This window comes from Dysidea avara, chromosome 7 (assembly GCF_963678975.1).
Source record: "Dysidea avara chromosome 7, odDysAvar1.4, whole genome shotgun sequence".
In the NCBI taxonomy this organism is placed as follows: Eukaryota; Metazoa; Porifera; class Demospongiae; order Dictyoceratida; family Dysideidae; genus Dysidea; species Dysidea avara.
The window spans coordinates 27000729-27023165 of NC_089278.1; the positions used below are offsets into that span (position 1 = coordinate 27000729).

At 36.9% G+C, this 22437-nt stretch overlaps 1 protein-coding gene across 2 annotated transcripts; it reads left to right on the forward strand.

The window, feature by feature from the left end:
* Positions 1-10443: 10443 nt before the first annotated feature.
* Positions 10444-13401, forward strand: LOC136260907 (uncharacterized). Of its 2 annotated transcripts, none has more exons than XM_066054821.1 (7): positions 10444-10657; positions 10884-11193; positions 11503-11739; positions 11902-12020; positions 12111-12716; positions 12934-12993; positions 13095-13401. In XM_066054821.1, exons 3-7 carry the CDS (start codon positions 11618-11620, stop codon positions 13286-13288), a joined length of 1101 nt encoding a protein of 366 aa, XP_065910893.1. In that variant the 5' UTR covers positions 10444-10657; positions 10884-11193; positions 11503-11617; the 3' UTR covers positions 13289-13401. The 2 variants fall into 2 exon arrangements, with proteins under 2 accessions (XP_065910893.1, XP_065910894.1); XM_066054822.1 differs by lacking the exon at positions 10444-10657 and adding an exon at positions 10707-10823.
* Positions 13402-22437: the final 9036 nt, after the last annotated feature.

Genomic DNA, 22437 nt, shown 5'->3' on the forward strand with positions numbered 1-22437 from the left:
CTGACAATTTTGTTCTACAGTACCAATTAACTCAATTTTTTGCTTTCAAAATTTCAGTGAAAGCTTAGTTCCTAGAGATACAGAAGCCATTGGGATTGTGGCAAATGCATGCATGGCATGCATGATCAATTAACCAATGCAGTACCATGCAGTTAGTTCACTGGAGTGATTTGAGGACAATTAGCATAGATGTAATGGCTTAGACTAAGAAGAACAGTGGCTATATTGAGTCAAGGGCGTAGCTATAAATTTTAAAGTGAGGGGGCTAAGAACAATTAGCTAATTTTGTGCACAAGCACATGTGTGAAGTATGCTTTGTCTAGGGGGGTCTGGGGGCATGCCCCCACAGGAAAATTTTGAAAAATGAACCATCTGAGATTGAATCTGATAAGAATTTTGACTAATATTTGTGTAAAATGCAGTTGGAAGCTTTATTTGAATAAATGACTGCTCTATTAGAGTAACTGACTGCTCTATTAGAGTTGAGGTTGGCTGTTTGGGCCATTTCATGCCACAGACTGTCTCTAAACTAAGCGATGTATGCCATCTACCGAAGAATACTATTCATTGTATTCTTCAGCAAGCAGCTCGTGTTGCAATCTCCTGTTCATATAGGATCTTTAATTCCTGTGCTTCCACTACTTGGGATGTAGTTGACCTGTTTACCTGTTGAGAAGCCATGTATAATTGTTTAGTTTTGTATGTAGTTTTTTTTTTTGGTCTTGCCAGGGCTCCATACTTTTTAGTAATAACTTGGTAACCCTGAGACTGGACTCCTGACCCCTTGTAATTATTTGTTCATGTAATTGTCAATTATTATGACGTTTATCTCTCTCTATCGATCTGAAAAAGTGGTGGGGCTTAGCCCCCTCTAAAATAGGAGTGGGAGGGCTCCAGCCCCTGCTGCCCCCCATTGTGCTACGCCTATGTTATATTCTATACCGAATGCTCTGATGACTGCTCTATTAGAGTATCTCGATCTTTTTACAAATTCAAGTAGCTGAAAAGTGGTCCGGCCAATGCCAGACCGGCCGGACCGTGGGCTCCGACCCTGGCTGGGAGTAGCTATTGCACCCACACAGTAAAAACAAACTAGTGAACATCACTACTAAATGTAGTGAACGTCACTACTAATGGCTGCCACAATACTCACTATTTTTGTGTAGTGACGTTCACTACTAAGTTTGTAGTGAACGTCACTACATTTACCACCAAGTAGTGACGTTCACTGCAAAAAGTAGTAAGTATTGTGGCAGAGCAATTCACTACTAATTTTTTACAGTGCAGGGATGAAAAGTGAAAAACGTGCAGTGTACAAGTTGTTTCATTTACAATTGATAAGGTAAACTCCATACCTCACATCCTTAGTTACAGATGAGATCAGTCCCTCTCGTCGCCGATGACAGCAACACTGATCTTAATAAACGCGCAGCAATTATTTCCATTAAAGGTCATGGACTCATCCGAATGTAAACAAACCTAATGAGTCACGTATATCACCACAGATGATTCATCTACAGTCAAAAGCAGCTAATTAGCAATTAGTATTTACAAGCATAAGCGCCTGTAATATTATTATACTGAAAGATTCGCAGAAAATTAAAACGCAAAAGCAGGAGAATTGTTAAATATCGTCGATGTTTAGCAAATGTCATCAATGTTTAGTAAATGTCGTCGATGTTTAGTAAATGTCGTAGATGTTTAGTAAATGTCGTCGATGTTTAGCAAAAGTTGTCAATATTTAGCAAAAGTCGTCAATGTTTAGCTAAATGTCGTCGATGTTTAGTAAATATCGACGATATTTAGTTTAGATTTCAATGTTTGGGATTTTGAGACAAATGGCACCCCATAATCCCCAAACCACCTACAACTTAGCCTATTTGTGCCCTTCCCCTTGGATCCGCTCCTGACGACTGCCGGAACGAAGACACATAATGGCTGATCGCAATAAGGAAAAAGACAATCTGCAGCGAATAAAGGAGATGACAACATTATATTGCTTTGTAGCGAGTAGTGAAGCTAGTCGCTTGTATGTAATTTCTGTTGGTTTGCTCATTTCATCTAAAGCAGACTCAGCCTGCCCGCGCGCAGATAAATTTAGTCCAGCGCCTAAGCCACAAAACCATTCACTTTTTGATAAAAGCACCAAATTTCTTACGGGGTTTGTAGCATGTGTACTAAGTGATTTTAGAAGGGGAGGCATGTAAAAACTCCTTTGGTAACAAAACTATTTGTTTACATGGAAAACAATCAACTGAATCAAGTTTAAAGGCTGGATCTAGTATTAGACCAGTACAAAGCCTGCAGCTGTGATATGATGGCCCATTAAAATGCCATGTGAAACAAATTGTTTTCTCAGCCTGGTTGTAAACAAAAATAATGACTGAAAAAGCTATTTTCAAGGGTTTTTATTAAAGTTTTGCATTTCCAATGCACACAGTTCTGTAGTATCATGTAACAGTATCATCCTGATGTGTATCGTTTCTTTATCGAAGGTGTATAACAAAGTTATTGAATAATGAAGTTTTAAATGGTTACAGATGGACATAAAATCATTGGAATGTCAGAGTATATACTAAACTACAAGGTATCTCTACAATACTAATTAGATTTGATCAACATTGCAGAGATAGTTGCTTGATTTATGCATATACAGAAGGATTTCTATAATTTTATGCCCACCTATAACCAATTATAACTTCATCATTCAATAACTTTTGTTATACACCTTCAATAAAGAAATGATACATGATCCTTGTACAAGATACTACAGAACTGTGTGCATTGGAAATGCGGAACTTTAATAAACCCCTTGAAAATAGCATTTTCATTCATTTTGTTTACCGCCAGGCTGAGAAAATAATTTGTTCCATGTGGTATTTTAATGGGCCATCATCACATGTCACAGCTGCAGGCTCTGTCCTGGTCTAATGCTAGACCCAGCCTTTAAACTTGATTGTTTTCCATGTAAACAAATAGTTTTTTTACCAACAGAGGCGTAGCTAAGGTGGGGACTGGTAAGGCACAGGCCCAACCAATCAGCTTTAGTGCCCTACCAACTCAATTTGCAGAAACTATTCAAGCGCGATCGAAATACCCTAATAGAGCAGTCACCCTAATGCATGAGTCAAGCATTATTAGCATGATAATAAATGATCAACTGCTTAAATTGCTCTAAAATTCAACTTTAGAGGGTTTGACTTAAAACAATTTCCTTGGGGACATGCCCCCAGATGCCCCTAGCAATAAGGTGTTGACCTTTTTTTTTTTTGGTCTTCACCTAAAATCTAGCTGTGCTCAACTAATCCTTCAGGGCTAGCTATGCCACTGGTTACCAAGGTCCAAAATATAGGGTTCCAAAGGACTTTTACATGCCTCCCCTTCTAAAATCTCTTAGTACATGTATTTGTATTTTTAAATTATGTACTTAGCTATTCTAATTAGTACTAGATGAATTAAAAATTGGAAATTTTAAAATGGGAATAGGGATCGCTGAAAAAAGCCACAAAACAAGAAGGGATCGCTGGGGTGGTAATGTAAACCACAAATCCCTATTTTGACTCTGTCAAAAAAAAAATCTTTAGTTACATGCTCTGTCATTTTGAAGTGAGTCAAAATAGGGATTTGTGGTTTACATTACCACCACCGACAGAGAATCAAAATAGGGATTTGTGGTTTACATTACCACCCCAGCGATCCTTTCTTGTTTTGTGGCTTTTTTCAGCGATCCCTATTCCCATTTTAAAATTTCCAATTTTTAATTCATCTAGTTTGTGTACTTTTTAATTAATCCAGTAATGGATTATGAGATTTCTTCTATTGATAATAAAGACTGTTGTCAATAGTGTAATTTTGTATTCTGCATAGTAACACTGTCAACATTTCAGTACACACATGAAACTGATCAAATTGTAATGTGCATACAGACTGAGAGTCTCCTAATATGAGCTACAATTTACATTACTGGTGCCTTTAATAGCTGTCAAATTCAGTGCAAGGATTGTAATTATACACTTGACTGCATTATTAGAGTATTTAAGTGACTGCTCTATTAGAGTATTTAATCTGGATAACCCACCCACGTACAATAATGGAGCGAAAAAAACAACCTTGCAACAAAGTCATCAGCCCAGATTAAGCTTCCTGGGTTTAATAAAGACGGATTCTATTAGCCACAAGTAGCGCACACCAAAAACGTAACTCTGAGCGTGATCTTGTATGGCTTATCGAGCGTAATAGCGCTTTTGGCAAGAAGTCTATCCGAAAACGAAATCAAAAATAGGTCATGGACACGCACTATGATCCATTCAGCAAGCCTTGCTACTTTTTATCCCAGGATTCTCCTTGTAAACTTCGCTATGCCTGTGAAAGAATAATAATATGTGACTGGATTTTGGAAAAACGATCCAAATCGCACATTAGAAGTTTCGAGATAAACGGTTTTAAAGAATTGAAGCCAGCATAACTCTCCAAGGCTAGCAAGCACGCGTATGAAATTTACGCAGAAGATGCATCAATCTGTTAAGGTAAGTAAGGGGGTTTCCGGACAGCTGGGTATTCCGGACACTTAGTTTTTAATCTGCTACTGAAGGATGGAATAGAAACCAATCAGGCTATGGTTTAAGTACCTAAGTACTCTACTTGTGTACTATAAAATACTAAAGTTTTGTTTCGATAGCTTTAAGGATTGCCGAGATACATCACAATTCGCTTGCACGTGTAGAATATTTTTGTGTAAAAACTTTTACTACGCATGTTAACAGGAGATCGAGGGCACCGTTCATAATTCTAAGCGACCATAGGCAGCACAAATGATCAGTCACGCTATTCAGCGAACGGATACATGATTTAGAGATAGTACAACTGGAATCCAAGCCCGTTACTTGCGACGTGTTAACTGGCACGCACAATCAACACAACCAGCAGCCCAGAGAAGCCCCAAGCAAGGATCCGCTGTTTCGGTGTTAAGGCAAGGACTGATACAGATTTCCAAGCAGTAGATCAAATGTCTCATCTTCGAAAGTGCTGCAAGATACACGCACGGGCCGAGCAAGGCTGGCAGCAGTTCTGCTTCTTAAAAATCGCTGTCACCAACAAAGTAACCACACAAACAGAATGCTATCAGTCTCTGCTGGGCCTTGACACTCAATAGAGTGCAGCATTTCCCATAACAATGGCAGGTACGTCTTTTTTTAGTGGTGTCCGGAAACCCCAGCCACATAAATTTTTGACAATTTCTCAAACTGCAAATTTAAACTGCTCTTTCTCCTAGTACCCTATACTTCACCATCCACAATTTATACCACCGATAGCCTAGCTCATTAGCTACAATTCGGCACTAAGCATTTTAAAATCCGCTTTTCTTTCGAGGAGGAATGAACAAATTTCTAATGTGTGTGCAAACTTTGTCCGGAAACGCCCGCCCCTACCTTACCTTTCAAGCCACTTCCAGTACTTGTAGTTGCTTGTACAGTTTCCCGCCAAATAAGATAGAAAATCTGAGCAGTTGGACGAGCGAAGTAGTATCACGAGTGCTCACAAACGGGGTGGAGGCTGGGGAGTGGCGGGGAGGGCAAAAGATAGGCCTCAAAATGGAGGCAGACCACGATCGGAGTCCAGACACGAGATTACAGGGCTGTGCTGGCTCCTTAGTGGCTGATACGTAGCAAAATCTACAGAGAACACGTCTGGCCAACATTATAAGGCTGTCCACCAGTAAACCACTGATTCTTGCCAAGCCAGGTCCTTCACAAGGCCTGAAACCGACATTTGAGCACTCCACACCACCCAGAAAAGACGTCTATTAAAACCAGCCTCGTGTAGTTTGAGTAGTGCTGAGGGTCAAAACTTGTAGTACGATAGTGTAGCTATCCACTGGTGGTGTTAGTTTGATTTTGCCTGATGTGCGATTTGGTTCGGTTCTGTAAAATCTGGTCACATATTATGAATAATAATAATAATATGAACAAACTGGCAAATTTCAGTGTTGTCTGAAATACACATACTATTTCCTTTTCACTTGATACTTACTAGTGGACCTATACTCATTGCAAAGAACCACCAGAGGGTTGTTTTGAGTTGAAGGATGCTTTTCAAGGTGGTTTTTAGGTGTGCGTTCTATTAGGATTTTTGCAAAAAACATGGGCGATCCCTATTATGAACCCACTATCGTGGTTCATGATACAAAATCAAATAAGCAATTACTGTAGTGTCTGTCTAGCAGTGTTTTAAAATCATTGACAGAGGGAGAAAGTGCTACAGAGAGTAACACATTCTACAAACCCCATAAGAAATTGGTGCTTTTATCAAAAAGTGAACAATTATCTCAATTAGAGGGTCTTGGCACCGCACTATATCTAGGTATGCTATGAATACCACAAGTTACTTGTGTTCTACTACATATGGCAGTATTATATTCCTGAAAAATACATGAACTTTGGCAATGACACTTCAGAGAGTATGATTGCAGAAAATACATGCGGTAAAACAATTCAATAAAAAGCAACAGAACAAAACTGATCTGTTATCTAGGTAGCCTCAGAACTCCACCACTTGTCTAAGATTGCACCCGACTCCACCGAGGTACTGCAGTAATTAAACCAGTCTGCTGAAACTTTGAGAACTGAAATCAACAGTGCCGTTGACAAAGTTGTCCCGATTCAAGAGTGAACAGTTACCATAGTTCCTTGCTGTTCTTGTCAGGAAATTGCTACATAGCGTATCAGCCCTGTTCAAAGTTTCAGTAGGCATGAGCAAAGTACTCAGTGGAAAAGCCGTGTTCTGTCATGAATGCAAGCCAACGTACAGTTAGCCAATGAAACCAAATGATTATGAGTACTGAAAAGTACAGTTAACAAACCGAAACACCGGCTTATTCAGGAAAACGTTTACAAATCCTAGCTGACATATCTACATATCTAATAGTATAAATAGACCCACATGATTTTCTAAGTCAGTTAGAGACTGCACACTAAGATCTTTAAGGCTTTAAAAACCTCGGCTTCGCCTCAGGTTTTTAAAATCATGAATATCCTTGTGGTAGATCTCTAACTATTACTTAGTCTCCTTGTTACTTTAGAGGTGACATTACTAGTAATGAGAATTCCCAAATAAGGATTGGTCTTGTTGATTATTGATGGTTTAATAGACATAAGATGCAATCATCTGCAAAAAGTCATAACTGAGATGAGATAACATAGTTGATTTCATTAATATCATGTATAACAGAAACATCTGTTGTTGGAGGACAGTTCCCTGGGGACTCCGCCTGATTGAAATTTGAGTCATATATCCATTCAAAACAATATGCTGTGCTCTCTGATTATGAGTCAACCAAACTTTTATCCAGTCATGGGTTTCATAATGACAAAGCTTATTTAAAAGTCTACAATGTGGAACAGTATCAAATGTGACTGAAGTCATTAAAAAGTGTGATCCATGGTACTATATATATATATCGTACTGACCGTCTCACTACAGGGATCTGCAAATCATGCCATATATACACAAAAGACTTGTTTATATTACAATGTTTAAAATGTTTGCTCTATAGTATAGCAAATCATTAGCTAACCATATATACATGCAAGCTTTCCTTTACCATCCACACCAACAGCACATGTGCATAATGTTGAGGAATTTAGAAATGATGTTTATGGTTCAACCAACTTGTTTTTTCATGGAATTCTTGAGTCTGACATAAAGAATATCAAAATAACCTGTTAAAATACCTAACAGATGTACAGTGGCCATAAATACTTAATTGTTGCATTACATACAAATAACGATTCAGTAGGCTGCTTAGCAAGGTCATGAGGTTACTGTTTACATGTCTTGTTGGTGATTCACCTGTTAGCAGTATTAATTATGCTCAGTAATAAAATGCCACTTGTGCTAAGTCACACAAATGACACAATCAAATAAAGACAATATGTAGTGACAACATCAACAATAAGAGAGAGAGACTTAACCCTTGATTTCCAATACTATCTATCTATCATTTAATTTGATGTGTGTGCATATATACCAAAAGTAGCAATATTCTCATTATAGTTACATACGTTATTGACACCATAAGGATTGATTTATAGTACAAAATATTTCCTAAATTCTTGCTGGCTACGTATATCCTACAGTGATTAATGCTAAATTGATGTGACACTGATGTACCCCAGGATGATGGTGGGTATATATTTTCACAGAAAAAGAAAATTGAACATGTTGCATTATGCACTGTAAAGTATAACAATGTTATGTAAACACTACAATTAACTCCTATATCCTACACAAAGCCAAAGCCACATTAGTGTACTTTACCAATGATATAGCACTGGCCCATAAACCTAATGAAGTGTAATGGAGTACCAAAAACAATCTATTCTTTATCACCTAGAGAATGTACGGATGTTTGTTTATGCCTCCTAATCATAACTGTGTTAAATCATCGGAGTATAAAAAACATTAAAAACTGATCTTAAGTATATGTATTCCACACATCCTGCTTACTATATTTCAGAAAAACATCAAATGTGGCAGCTACACACACATAATTATATACACCACTAAGAATTTTTACTGCTTACTTCTGACTCCCTAACTGCAGTTACAGGTCCCAGTGGGTGACATTTTAGATAGAATACCATATCACGTCCAGTGTCAGTTAGGTTTACATGTTTGTATGAATGGTATACATTATGAGATGCATACTGACATGCATGTCTGTGCTTCTACATAATCAGTTGTTCATGTAATTAAATTGAGTCAAGGTGACACAATGATACATATACTCAAACTAAGCATGAATAAATTGTGTAGAGTCAATCCAGCATCCTAAACTATAGCCACTACCCACTTCATTAACTGGCCAATGTATCTGGAGTTGCAATTAAAACCGATTCCTGTGCAATGAAAACTGATTCCTGTGTTGATCTTGTGACTTTCTTGGTATACCATGTGATCATCAGTTAGTGAAATGATTTTCTGGCTAATATTATAGCACTCATGGCAACCAAATTGTCAAGAAGTTAATTAAGTAGTGACTAATATTTGTCTGTTTAACTCCGTCAACTGTACATGCAATCATGCAATTACAGAACTACAGACTTAATTTAGTTTATTTCAATTTGTTGTTGTGAAGAATGATCAAGGATGGCTGCAGGTTCGAGGTTGCCCAGGTCCAGTCAATCTCTTTTCAGTCTGCGTTTTATCAAACAAGTATAGAAACATTGATGAAACATGCATCATGATGCTGATAAAACCACTATAGGTTGTATGTCCCTTACTCACATGTTACAATGCTACATGCATGGCAAGCAGTGAGGAAAGAATATGCATTATATAGCTGCTATGAGCTCATGTATGATCTAAGGTGTGCACGATGTATTGCTTGCATCATGCACATGTCATTTCACTATACTGAGCGAGACCATGCACTTTACAGTTTTAAAGAAACATGTTTTGCCTTGTTTTACATCACCGTGATGACATTCTAGCTAGCTACATTATATGATGGAATGTCTTTTCTGCCTTATCCAAATTCATAAGCCTAAAAAACCACAAAAGTTTCAAATCTATATAGTACATTATACATAGGCCAAGCTACTGCTTCATGAAATTGGTGTGGGTTACAAAATAGCAATCAACAAAGCCTTATATGCATGATTTTCTCACAATCCAACCTACCAATGGGTAGAATGTTTTCCTCCTTGTATCTGTGTGGCTATGAATACCACAAAATGTTTACCAGGAAGTGGTACTATTATGAAAGAGTAAAACAATAATATTGTGTTGCAATGTTTGAAATTGCTCATAACTACATAGGCTCAACTCAGTAACAATGCGTTGTATCTCTTACCATACTCTGGTATGGAGTTGTCTTTCTCCATACTGCGTGAGCTACTGTACATTGGTATTCATTTTTGGACAACATAGAGTTGCACTCTATATAGTTGTATTTAGCTATAGATATAGTTATTACATGCATATATGCACATGTAGGGGCTCATACTATTAGCTAGCTCCTCAGGGTTAACAAACAGCTACAAGGGTTAACAAACAGCTACAGCCTGGTGTGTGTATATGTATAGTTGAGAGCTGGGAACATATATGTTACAGCAGAGCTGCCTGCCCAGCAATAATAAATAAATAAATAAATACTCTCCCTGGTTTAGGGTGCGGTTGGGATTTGTGCATGAACAACATGCTTTTAGCATACTAGATTATAATGGGCCTATAATCTATGCTTTTAGGATAAGCAGCAGTTTTGGGATTAGCTGCATAATAGTGTAAACCATGCTATAGCTAGTTACCGTATTGTAAATTGTGTCAACTTAATGTAAATCCCTTTGTGGTCATGTAAGTTACGTCATTGTGTCCGCATATCCTGTTAAGTTTCCGCAAAAACAACTGCAAAAACCATATAAAAGTTCACACACGAAGAAAGTAGACTACTCATTTCGTGTCTTGTCTGCCAAATAGTAGCTAGCAAATCTCGATCCACTATTCCTATACCACGGGAAGCTTTAGCAAGAGCTTTAGTCATCAGCAGTGTATGATGCCACTAGCAGGGACATCGCAGCTCGCAGTGACACGGCAACCTAATCAATTAGCGGCTAGATTTGGCCTCGTGTATTTACCGAAGAAGACACTGTTCCGTCAAGTACGCACGTATACATTAGCTAATACGGTATACTTAGGTTAAGAAGCACCACTGTTCATCATTATTCTAGCTAGCTACTGTATAGCTACTGATGATGCCGGCACGCCGTGGCATGCCCGGCCGGTATACCCTGCACACCGTTGCATGACATGTGACCATGGCATAGGTTTCATGAACTACCTTAATTGTAAACACAGTACATTCACTGTGTGTTTTTACTATATAGGTGTATCACAAGTATTGGTGTGAGCTGCATCGAGAGAGCATATTCTACCCAAGGCAGTTGGTACTGTATAAACTGTCAGAAGACTTAACAGACAGTCCTCATCCTGGTGAAGTGTCAGAGCTCATTCCTCTAGATAAGGCGTTCAAAGTTTCCATGACATCTACTAGTGCAATTAAAGGAAAATACATGTTCAAAATTGTGACCGCCAAACAGCAACACCTGATTGCAGTAAACACTTTGAGTGATGCTTCTTCATGGGTGAATGCAATCAACGATGAGTTCTTTGGACCTCCAGTGCCTGGAATAGTGTGTAAGTGACTGCAAATGTTACTCTGTACTGTGACTATAGATATGCAAATGTACACTTGACAATGACCTTATTGACAAGTTGGCCTTATATGCATCATTGTAGCTATATGTAGCTAATTGTGTCTATATAGTAATCCCCACAAATGGTTGTTGTAACAACATAGTCTGAGATAAGTTCCTTGAGCTCATCATCACTGAAGCCATATTAGCTGTAATAGTATAATAGTAATTATTGGCTAGGGGTTAATGTTAGCTATAGCACGGCTTTGTTATATAATATGTAAAATGCATGGCTATGTTTTATGTACAGATGAGTACAGAGTTGCAGTCTGTGATTACAAGAGGAGAGGAACACGATGCAACAACTATGTTCTGAGAGTGTATGATGATGAAATAAAACTCTTCACTGCTAATGGAAAATTGCAATGAATGTCTCATACAAGATACAGGATATTCACAACATCAAGTATCAACCTGCAACAACAAAACAGTACAAAGCAGATAAAAAGACTTCACTCACCTTTTCAATTAAGAATGCTGAGACATGGTAAGCACTTAAAGCAGTTTTTAGATCAATTATACATTCTATATTTTTAAACACAATTAAATGCCGAAATATTTTGCATGCATATATAGCCACATAGGATATATGTATTTACTAGTTGCCCTGACAATGACTAGCCTATCCAAGTATAATTTTCATTCATAGTTATCAAGAAAAAGATGTACTGATTATATGTGCAAAGAGCAGAATAGACCTAGTCAGAGTTGTTTATCACAGAAAGAGACTGGTGACACAAAACAGCAGTAAAGCAACATTTAAGAAAGGTCAGTTATGATCAGTAAGCAATTTATGTATGCAGCTAACAGTAAAATAGTCACAAATAGAATTAAATACTGATAAAATATTTATTTCAGGAGGATCAATGTCAAGAGCTAAGTCAGTGGATGTAGTGTTCCCCGATCAAAGATCTCCAGTAGATGTGTATCCTGTTAATGAGGAAAGTGACCTATCAGTAAAACACTGTTCACTGTATAGTCAATTGAACAGTAAAGCTGATCACATCTTGACCAGTCAGATGTCATACCAACAGAAACTAATTCAGAAAAATCCTGCAGATTATCAGTTTTCTCCTGAAGTCAGTGAAAATGAAGGCATCATCTCTTCTGGTTTACGTGGAGTTAGAAGACAATCTAAGTCACATGAACCTATTTTAATCCACAATCAAGCACCTGTGCTACCTCCTTGCAAAATATTTCATGACTCTCAGCAACATTGCACAAGTCACTGCAGGAGTTCGTCACTGCAAGATGTCTCCTTTACTGAATGTTCCTGCAATTCACTTACACAAAGACAATACACAGTAGATGACTCTGCATCACATTTAGTCAAGAAACAAAACAATAGTTTTCAAATGTCTAATCTTCTCTTGCAATGTAAAGCTGAATCAGTACCCGACCAGTTACATCAAGAGTTGCCACAAATAAATCAATCAAATAGATTGCCAAGTAGATGTCGTTTTGGTAAGTACTGTATGGCGCTAAAATAGTTTGGTTGAACATAAATCTGCATAGTTACCTATCATGAGGCAATGTTTAGAAATTTTGAAACCTCAAAATTATGTTACATATGGAAAAACTTTTAGCACTACAAAACCGAAGTTGCGCAGATGCTTAGCTTCTTCCAACTGGTATATTTTTACAGTACAATTTTTATGCTGTTATCTACTGTTTTCTGTAGGTTCGTCATCAAGCAATCACACTTATGTAATCAGCAGTTTGTCTGATCAATACATTACAAGTAAGAATAACTAGATATTATTATACACTACTCCTCTCTTCTGTATTTCATGATTTTATATGTATCTAAAACTGTCATTACTATTTTCTTGGTTCACATAGTTCTTCCTGATGTTGCTACTGACTATGAGTCTATTAAAGATGCTCTACCACATTATGAGTGTATTGATGATGAGGCTTATTATGAGTGTATCACTGGTGATGATACTTTCTCAAATGACACTTATGAAGACATAGACAGTTTTTATTGTACAGATATTAACAGCAACCCTATTTATTCCATAGTACGCATGTAATTGTCTAAATTTGTTTTTATTCTGTTCATTGTTATACAGTTGTAAATGTCCAAAATACTAGCTCGATCACTGTGCATATATTCTAAATATTTAATTATAAAATAACAGCAATAATAGATGTCCAATAAATAATAATCATTACTATGTATGTATAATTATGCTTTGCAGTCACCCTCCACCCATCTCCACAATAACTATTCAGCTGCATGCAGGAGTTGGCTCCGTAGCATTTGAGTTCACTCAGAATATTGTGTCTCACCATTTTTGTTATCTCATTCAATATTATAATTATTGCAATGCTGCATGTTAGGAATAAACAGGTCTCTAATACATTGAGCTGGCAGACCATCACGGTTATAAACGAACTTTAGAAAATTTTCAAACCAGATATAGCATGTATAATACTGGTCATATATAATATTGCAAAGCACTGGTTATCTTTGGCCATCTTGCGCTGACTGAATCCTGTGTAGGTAGCAGTTTACTGAACTGTGAACTATGTACTGTCAGCTGTACATAATTGATCTGTATTGAAACTATGTAAAAGCTTAGGTAGCTTCCTCTAATAATAATTGTTCCTAGTGAGACTATAATTCTGTGCAAACTTTCATGTCTGTACTTCTCAATGTTGTTTTTTCATTGTGAGATGTCACATTAAATCAGGATTACTGAAAGAATTATGTGGTACAGAGGTTATACTGATGATTGTGGTCCAACTTCTGATGTTTTCCTTAATAAGTGTGCATAATGAAGCAAAATGACTGCTTGCACTTTTCCATAGAGTATGTATGCATTGAATTGTTGAAGTGTAAACACCAGTATAAATCTTCATAATTATAGCACTGATGATCTATGAAGTTGTGCATGATAAATTAGAGACAACCTTAAAATTCAAAAGGCTACTGTACGTATGCATGTATGTTATAGGTTTCACAATAACACAGAAATTGTGCTACTGTTCTGCATTGCTTATCATAGAAGTAGCCTGATGATGTATATTGTTCAAACCTCTGAAGTCAGTATATATAATATTATACAGACAGAAGACAAAGTTAAGAATGGTATGTAGCATAGAGTTTCCAGAAGATAGCATGTATTTATCTCAGCTAGGGGAGCTCAACTCAGGTGGTCTCCCTGGTTTGACCACTGAGTGTGGCACTTGTCCAATCTGCAGACCAAAGTCACGCCGGGGGTGGATTTTTTCAGCACTTGTTCCATTTACTAAATTCAATGATTTTCGTTTAGGTTCTCTGGGCTAGTGCTATAGGCACTTTGCCTTCTGTGTAAACCCTCCAGTGCCCGACTAGTCCACTATTATTACTTTACTAACTCTTGATATATTAAATAGTATATACATGATTCAACCAAAAGAAACCTGCGTGCATGTACATGTGTATAAGCATGTGTGTATGTGAGGTGGTTAAACTCTATGTGTAGCTAGTCCACGAGTTACAACCTTACATGTAAAACTACAATATTTACTCAACTTTTCCTTATACATGGTATACAACTTCCTTTTCAATGTGTTGTAATTGTATTTCTTAGTAGTACATGTATGAGTGCCAATTATCTTGATCTTGTTGCCTGCTTCATATTTTCCCATCAGTTTCCCCCTAATGCTATATATAGACAATATTGAACATGAAATTAAAACATATTATATATAAAGTGTAAATAAAATATTACAGTACATGCCATCTGGAGGTATGCTGGAGGTAAACCTCCAGATGGCTGCTTGCAATTAAAGGAAAATGCTGGAGGTAACTTAAAACAATATCCTTCAGATTTCTAACAACATCAGTCTGAATCCTTATTGGTCAACTTGACCCATGTGAGCTTCTGTGCATGCTAATTTGGTCATGTTAAAATGCATAATTATACAGCTTTGTACATGATTACTTCGGGCATCTTCATACATGTTACTCCAGGGGCAGAGAAATGGAGGAGGGGTGGGGGTGGGGTAGGGGTAGGGGTGAAATTAACTTTGAAATCTACAATAATGCAAGTAGCTGGTACTTTAGTTTTTCATCATGTAATTATCATTGGAATTTAATTAAATTATGCAAAACTCTATGTGTTGTGACATCATCTCTTACCCCATCATGTCCTAACCCCTGTGTCTAACTAGGACACTTTCAGGCAAAATCACTGTGTAACTTAGAAGGCATCCATGTATACTTAAGGTTTTACCTTAATTATTTAGCACCTATATCAACAGCACTCAATAATGCAAATAAATGAAATAATGCTAAATGTCTTCTCACAACTAGATTCTCTCGCAGGTAGCATACAGTACCATTAATTTACAGTGTAGATTTAAAACCTGCAAAGCCAACTACCTGTAGCAAGTGCGCAATTGAAATACTCTAATCTGAGTACAGTCACCCTATTATAACGCTCAGCATTGGTACAAGTCACCCTGTAGAGACTCAGTTATATACTTGTTTGTAGCTGAACTCTAGCTCCTACATTGTGCCTTGTAATCTCTACAAGAATGTATTTAGGGGATGCATGGGGGCACCCCTTCCCCTCTAAAATTTTACTATGTGCTAGCTAGGAAGATAGTAGAAGCTATAGTATGGTTGCAGCTGCATCTAAAGCATACATGGGCAATGAAAACATGGAAAGAGTGAGATAATTTCTTCTATATAGAGGGGATCAATAGAGTATAACTGCTAAAAAGCTGCTAAACATCGAAATAATTATTCTAATAGGACATCCATCATTAAAATTCTGCGAACCATAAAGAGCAAAGACCAACTCCTATATAGACTGCTTGAACTTTAACTTTGAACTTAAACCATACTGCTACATTTATGCTATGCCCTTTACGTATATGCAAGCTATAGTTATTACTGCTAGAAAATAATGATTTCACTTACAGTATAGTTCAAAGTAGGTCACAATATTTATTCAATAAGTATTATTGCCAAATTCGATCTCAGAAAGCAAAATTCTCCCATGTGGACATGCTCCCAGACCCCCTAGATAAAGCACACTCCTCGTGCTGAGTGTACTTCTTACACTGAACTACACTGTACTATAATTGTATTAACCAGTTGCCACATTTTATACCCCGCCATAGATGCCCCTAGCTTATTGTCATTTTCAAAAATTTTCCACTTGTGGTCCACTAAAATTGCAACTAATAGTTATGGTCATTTTCACAGTTAACTATTGATATGAAATAATTGCCTTAAAATCTTATGTTTATATATACTACTACAACCCCCCCAGTCTCAGGTTTGGGCTACGTAGTTGTAAAAAAATAGTTGTTTTTTTGCCACTGCACCCCTCTTATCCAACAAAAATGCTTCTGCATTTCATGATACGTATTTGTATGTATCTAATTATTATTTTATTTTGTTTACATAGTTCTTCCTAATGTTGCTACTGACTATGAGTCTATTAAAGATGATCTACCACATTATGAGTGTATTGATGATGAGGCTTATTATGAGTCTATCACTGGTGATGATACTTTCTCAAATGACACTTATAAAGACATTGACAATTTCTATTGTACAGATATTAACAGTGATCCTATTTATTCCATAGTACGCATGTAATTGTCTGATTTTATTCTGTTCATTGTTACTAAATATTTGGACAGTTACAGTATACAGTGTAAATGTCCAAAGCACATGATGGTGGATAATTTGTAAAATAACAGCAACAACACTATTTGGTCCAATAAACTATCTAAATATTATTATGTACGTATGTGCATACTTTGGATTCACCCTCCACCCATCTCCACCAGCAATAACCATTCAGCTGCATGTAGGGTCCATACCATTAGCTATGTATAGTATTTGACTTCTATATTATGTTACACCATTTTCATTATCTTAATCTATATATTGCATGCTGTTAAACACTGAGTATCCATTTTCCATACCACTCATGGATTTGGAAAACCATTTTCATTAATGACTAGAGCTTAAGTGCTGAAGCTGTATTTGGTGCTTAATAGCTCCTGGCCTGACAGATGACAATAATTATTGAGGAATACACAGGCCGCTAAGACATTGAGCTGCCAGAAACATTGATATCATCACAGTTACATTACAGACTTTAGAATATTTTCTGACCAGATATATAGCATGTACTGGTCTTAACATTGCAATAGAAGTCTATCTGTGTTGATATACAATACAGGATTTTATACTTGCTATACCCCCTGTGCCACGTAATTCTTTCTGTAATCCTGTGACATCTTACAATGGAAAAAAAAACATTGAGAATTATGGACATGGAAACTTGCATGGAATGGCACCGATTAGATTAATTATAGTCTCACTGGGAACAATTATTAGAGGAAGCTACAGATAGCTTCAACTCAGATTGTTTAACTAATTATGTACAGCTGACAGTACATAGTTCATAGGTCAGTAAACTGTTACCTTCACAGGATTCATTCAGTGTATGGTCAAAGATGGCCAGTGATGTTACTGAATACTTGCTGGAATATCAACACAGATATAGACTTCTATATGACATAATGCTAGGGTGGAAAGACAGCTCACCACAAGTGAATTGCCTGTCTGTGGCCCTCTAAGTTGATCTATTTTGGTATAAATGAAACACACAAATCCCAAAAATAGTCTGTTATGCACTGTTCCTGCATGGTATAGACTACACTTTCTGATTCAATAGGCTTCCCAGAATCCCTGCAGCTGGAACCATAATTTGACTGGATGCTAACTTCCTCCAGAGACTGCCTATGCAGTGACTATATGCACTGGTGTAGAGGAAGATTAACTTGATTTATTAAGGAGCAACATTGATAAATGTATAATATGTATAAACTTTTAATCACAAAATAGCAGCAATGTGACAGAACTATTTGGTTTTTAGTAAATATCCATATTATGTACTTTGCATTCTAATCACAAAAAAACGTGCACTGTATAATAATCATCTACATAAGCATACATGCATTACTGGAAGTCATGACATCGAAGATAATAAATTTACTATGCTTTTCCATACATCATGACATGCCTACATATATAAGACATTCAGGGTTTATACAAGTTACCTCATATCACTCATGCCATTGTCAGCTGTATATATAGATAGGCCATTGAGTAAAAAGTAAAACAGTTGTACAAAGCATTATATGTACTACGCTATACGTACCATTATACTGTTTACTATCTAGCTGGCCATTTTTTTAATAGTTATATGTGAATGTCAAACATTAGAATGGGTCATGTGCCTAAACAGTAGGGACCCGCCGATTATGCTGGCATAATAATGAGCATAATAGGTGCCTGGAAGCATTGAGCATAATGCTAGCATAATAGGCAGAAAACTTGTGCAATACTATAAATTCTTGCTTATCAAAGTACATATCCCACAAAAAGATCGATATACTCTAATAGAACAGTCAGTAACTCTAATAAAATTATCAGGTAGCTGACTGTTCTATTAGAGTATATCGATCTTTTCTGTGACATGCATTTTGACAAGCAAGGATTTACAGTCTGTGCTTCAACCACTTACTGTTTTCCCATAAGGTGCAAAATTATTGGGAACTGAGGTAAAAATATTGAGCATAATTTGAGCATAATAGGTAAAAAGTGAGCATTAATTTAAGCATAATAGGTAAATTTTTGAGCAGTGCAGCATAGCATAATAGGTAAAATAATGAGCATAATCGGCGGGTCCCTACTAAACGGGATTTACTAAGTTCACTCGATTCCATGCCACCAGGGTATCACTCTTTTCACCCCATTTCATAACCCTACAGAACTTAGCTAGACAAAAAAACCGACGGTGAACCAAAAAGGCGAAAAAAAGTGCAATATTGACTTCAGGGGATCGAACCCAGGATCCCAGTGTGATGGTCCAGTGTGCTACCGATTATGCTACCGCTGCTAGCTCCCTTGATTTCCTTCTTTTGTATTTTATAAATGTGATGTGACATACTGGGGCATCCAATCGAGTGAACTTAGCGAATCCTTTTTTAGCGAATCCCTTTTTTTGGTAATTGGTCCCGTACACCTTGTCACTACAATCTCGCCATGAGATTAATACGAGCTAGTGGAGCTACTAGGAGTTTTCGCCTGGCGGGACTCTAAAATACTGCAAATGCGGTTAATCGGTGTGTGTCGATGTTGATCTAATCCTCGATCTAATATGTCTTTGTAAGGGGAGCACGTTTGCAGGCTTTGCCTTTTGTGTGACACTTGTCTTTTGACAAAATCGATAATCCAATCTAATCTAATCTAATCAGTTTCGTTAACCTCCACTCCAGACTCTTATTTGTCTTTCACGGGTTCTTTCATACTTCAACAACGGTGTACGGCCTCTGCATTAAAGTACACTTCACCATGAAACGAAATCCAGTTACAACAAGACTTAATGTTGATTACTCAGTCTCACTCTCTCCTTCTTGGACTGCCATTTTAAACAACATTAATTTTGTTCAATTTTAATCAAAACCGCGTATCACGTGTGTCCACTTCGGGTGTTGCAGGGACATTCCAACGGACTTCCCCTAAATAGATCACGTGATAATTGTCAGTCTTGTGTGGTACTTGTCCTTAGTCATGGCTCAGCCCTGCGGTACGTATGTACTATAGCCTAGCTATAGGATTTTTTGTGTGATGATGCATATGGTCGCATAGAACGCATGATGGTAGGGCAAATGCCCACCCCTAGCTATGCCTATGGCATTAACCAGCTTTTTCTATAGCTATTATTATGTTGCTGATACATCAGGGGCACCAGAGTAAGGTGAAAGTGGTAGCTAAGGCTAAGTCAACTGGTCTATATAGTCTGGCCCTCTGGGACATATTCCCTCAGAAAATTTTAGCTAAGTATACTGCAACTTTTAGCTAGTCCTTCAGTGACCAAATTCGTTTCATCAAGTTTGAAAGTTTGTTTAATTCCAGTCAAAAAGGCTTAGATCTCAATGCACTGGTTGTATCTTCTGATGCCCTATATATATTGTCCAAAAGATAGTTAGAGTCCCATATTAAAATGAACTCTTGTTATATGCTTGCATGGACTCTTGATAATAATGACTATATGTATTTATTTATTATTATTAAATGCTATCCCACTAGGGTTTAGCTTTCAGGTTGCGTATACAAGATATTCTTTCATCTGCTGGTATAAATTGCTATTCCATGTACTATGAGGCCTGGGAAATGTAAGGCTCTAGCTCCACACTAAGAATCATGTTCAACACAATGATAAGATAATTGTCAGAGCAGAGTTCATGGTTATTGTATCAGCAAAGAGTTTTGAATATGTTTTATTTAAGTGCATTGTGACTGTTCCTCCTATAATTCTTGTTCAATTATCTGATATCTTGTCGGTTTCCCTCCATCCTCTTTACTGATCCCTCTTTATTGATTTTATATGACTAGAAAATCAGTACACCTTGTCAATCAGTTGATCTATAATCTATAAATATGATGATGATGCAGTTATTGAGATGAGGAGATGCATAGTGTTTCCCTACAGTGCCACAACACAAAAACACTTGAAATGTAATGTGAGACTTACATGTATATAGCTGCAGTGAACTAAGTAAGATCACTATAGCTGCTGGTAAACATTGCGTCGTATTACCATCAATCAATGCTTGTGCAATAAATTGTCTGTATTATGAATTCAGTCAAAATTATGCATAGCTAGCTGTGTAGTAATTTATTACGCACCCAGTTAACATTTAGCTAAGTTTGAGCGTAAGATGCCTGAAGTATTCCACAGATATATTTTGTAAATAATATTATTAAAAAAGATAAAATACTCTAATAGAACAGTCAATAGCTAGCTGTGTAGTAACTGTGAACTAATTAGGCACTTGCTAATTATGTGCATAATCTAAAGCATTTACCACAGATGTGAGATGTTGTAAATAGTAAATGAACGCCACAGTAAACATAAATCTATAGAACAGTCTGTCTATTCTACACTGTAAATTCATACTTCCAAATTTACAGTGTGAACAGTCTGTAATGTGCATGCCTTTGTCAAACAAGATGACAGGTGCACATGTTTGACTCTCCAAGATAATAATATTATTGCTAATTCCCAATATCAGTCATCTAAATGTTACCATTAAATTTTTAACAATTTTGTTGTTCCCCCAGTGGGACTATCACTATATAACAAAAATGAGTGATATCCACCTCAAAAACACCTTCGCTGTAAAAAAGGCATGTCCAAGAAACTACAAGTACCTGTAATCCAATGTAATTAAAAACAGCTCAGTTGTAGGGAAAGACTTCATAAAGTAAAAATAACTGGTAACTTAAAGAGCTGATATCTGGAGCGGCCAAGAATCAATCTTACTCATACTAAATTTTTTTAATCCATGAAAGAACACCTTGCATTGGCTGTAAAAAAGTGCACCCGTGAAAGTAACTGGCAATTGAAATAGCTGATATCTGAAGCGGCCAATTACAAGAATGAATGCTGATATACAACTAATTGGTATTAACAAAAAGTTTAACATCGAATCTTTATCTTTCAGCTGTGTTCTACATTCACTCTTGCTGCATCATAAATTGATTTCTTTTAATTCTAATTGGCTGGTAATTTGGCCGCCTTTTTTAATATTCAGTGTATAGAGCAAAAAAAAGGCTGCCAAATTAACAGTCAATTAGAGTTAAAAGAAATCAATTTATGATGCAGCAAGAGTGAATGTAGAACACAGCTGAAAGATAAAAGGTTCGATGTTAAACTTTTTGTTAGTTCCAATTAGTTGTATATCAGCATTCATTCTTGGCCGCTTCAGATATCAGCTATTTCAATTGCCAGTTACTTTCATGGGTGCACTTTTTTACAGCCAATGCAAGGTGTTCTTTCATGGATTAAAAAAAATTAGTATGAGTAAGATTGATTCTTGGCCGCTCCAGATATCAGCTCTTTAAGTTACCAGTTATTTTTACTTTTATGAAGTCTTTCCCTATAACTGAGTTGTTTGTAATTACATTGGATTACAGGTACTTGTAGTTTCTTGGACGCGCCTTTTTTTACAGCGAAGGTGTTTTTGAGGTGGATAATATTATGCATGTGGCATGGCAATAAAAGTGCCATGAGGGGCATCAAGTTTGTAGGCTATAACAAAATAGGTAGGTTGGCAGCTGTTGGCCTATACTTCATCTCATGTGCTGTAAGTAATA

What these genes read in the sequence shown, in the direction of transcription:
- LOC136260907 (XM_066054821.1), top strand. Translation starts at nt 11,618, where the DNA reads ATGAATGTCTCATACAAGATACAGGATATTCACAACATCAAGTATCAA. An exon ending in TAAAGCAACATTTAAGAAAG is followed by an intron (nt 12,021 to 12,110) that starts GTCAGTTATGAT and finishes TATTTATTTCAG; the next exon opens with GAGGATCAATGTCAAGAGCT. An exon ending in GTCTGATCAATACATTACAA is followed by an intron (nt 12,994 to 13,094) that starts GTAAGAATAACT and finishes TGGTTCACATAG; the next exon opens with TTCTTCCTGATGTTGCTACT.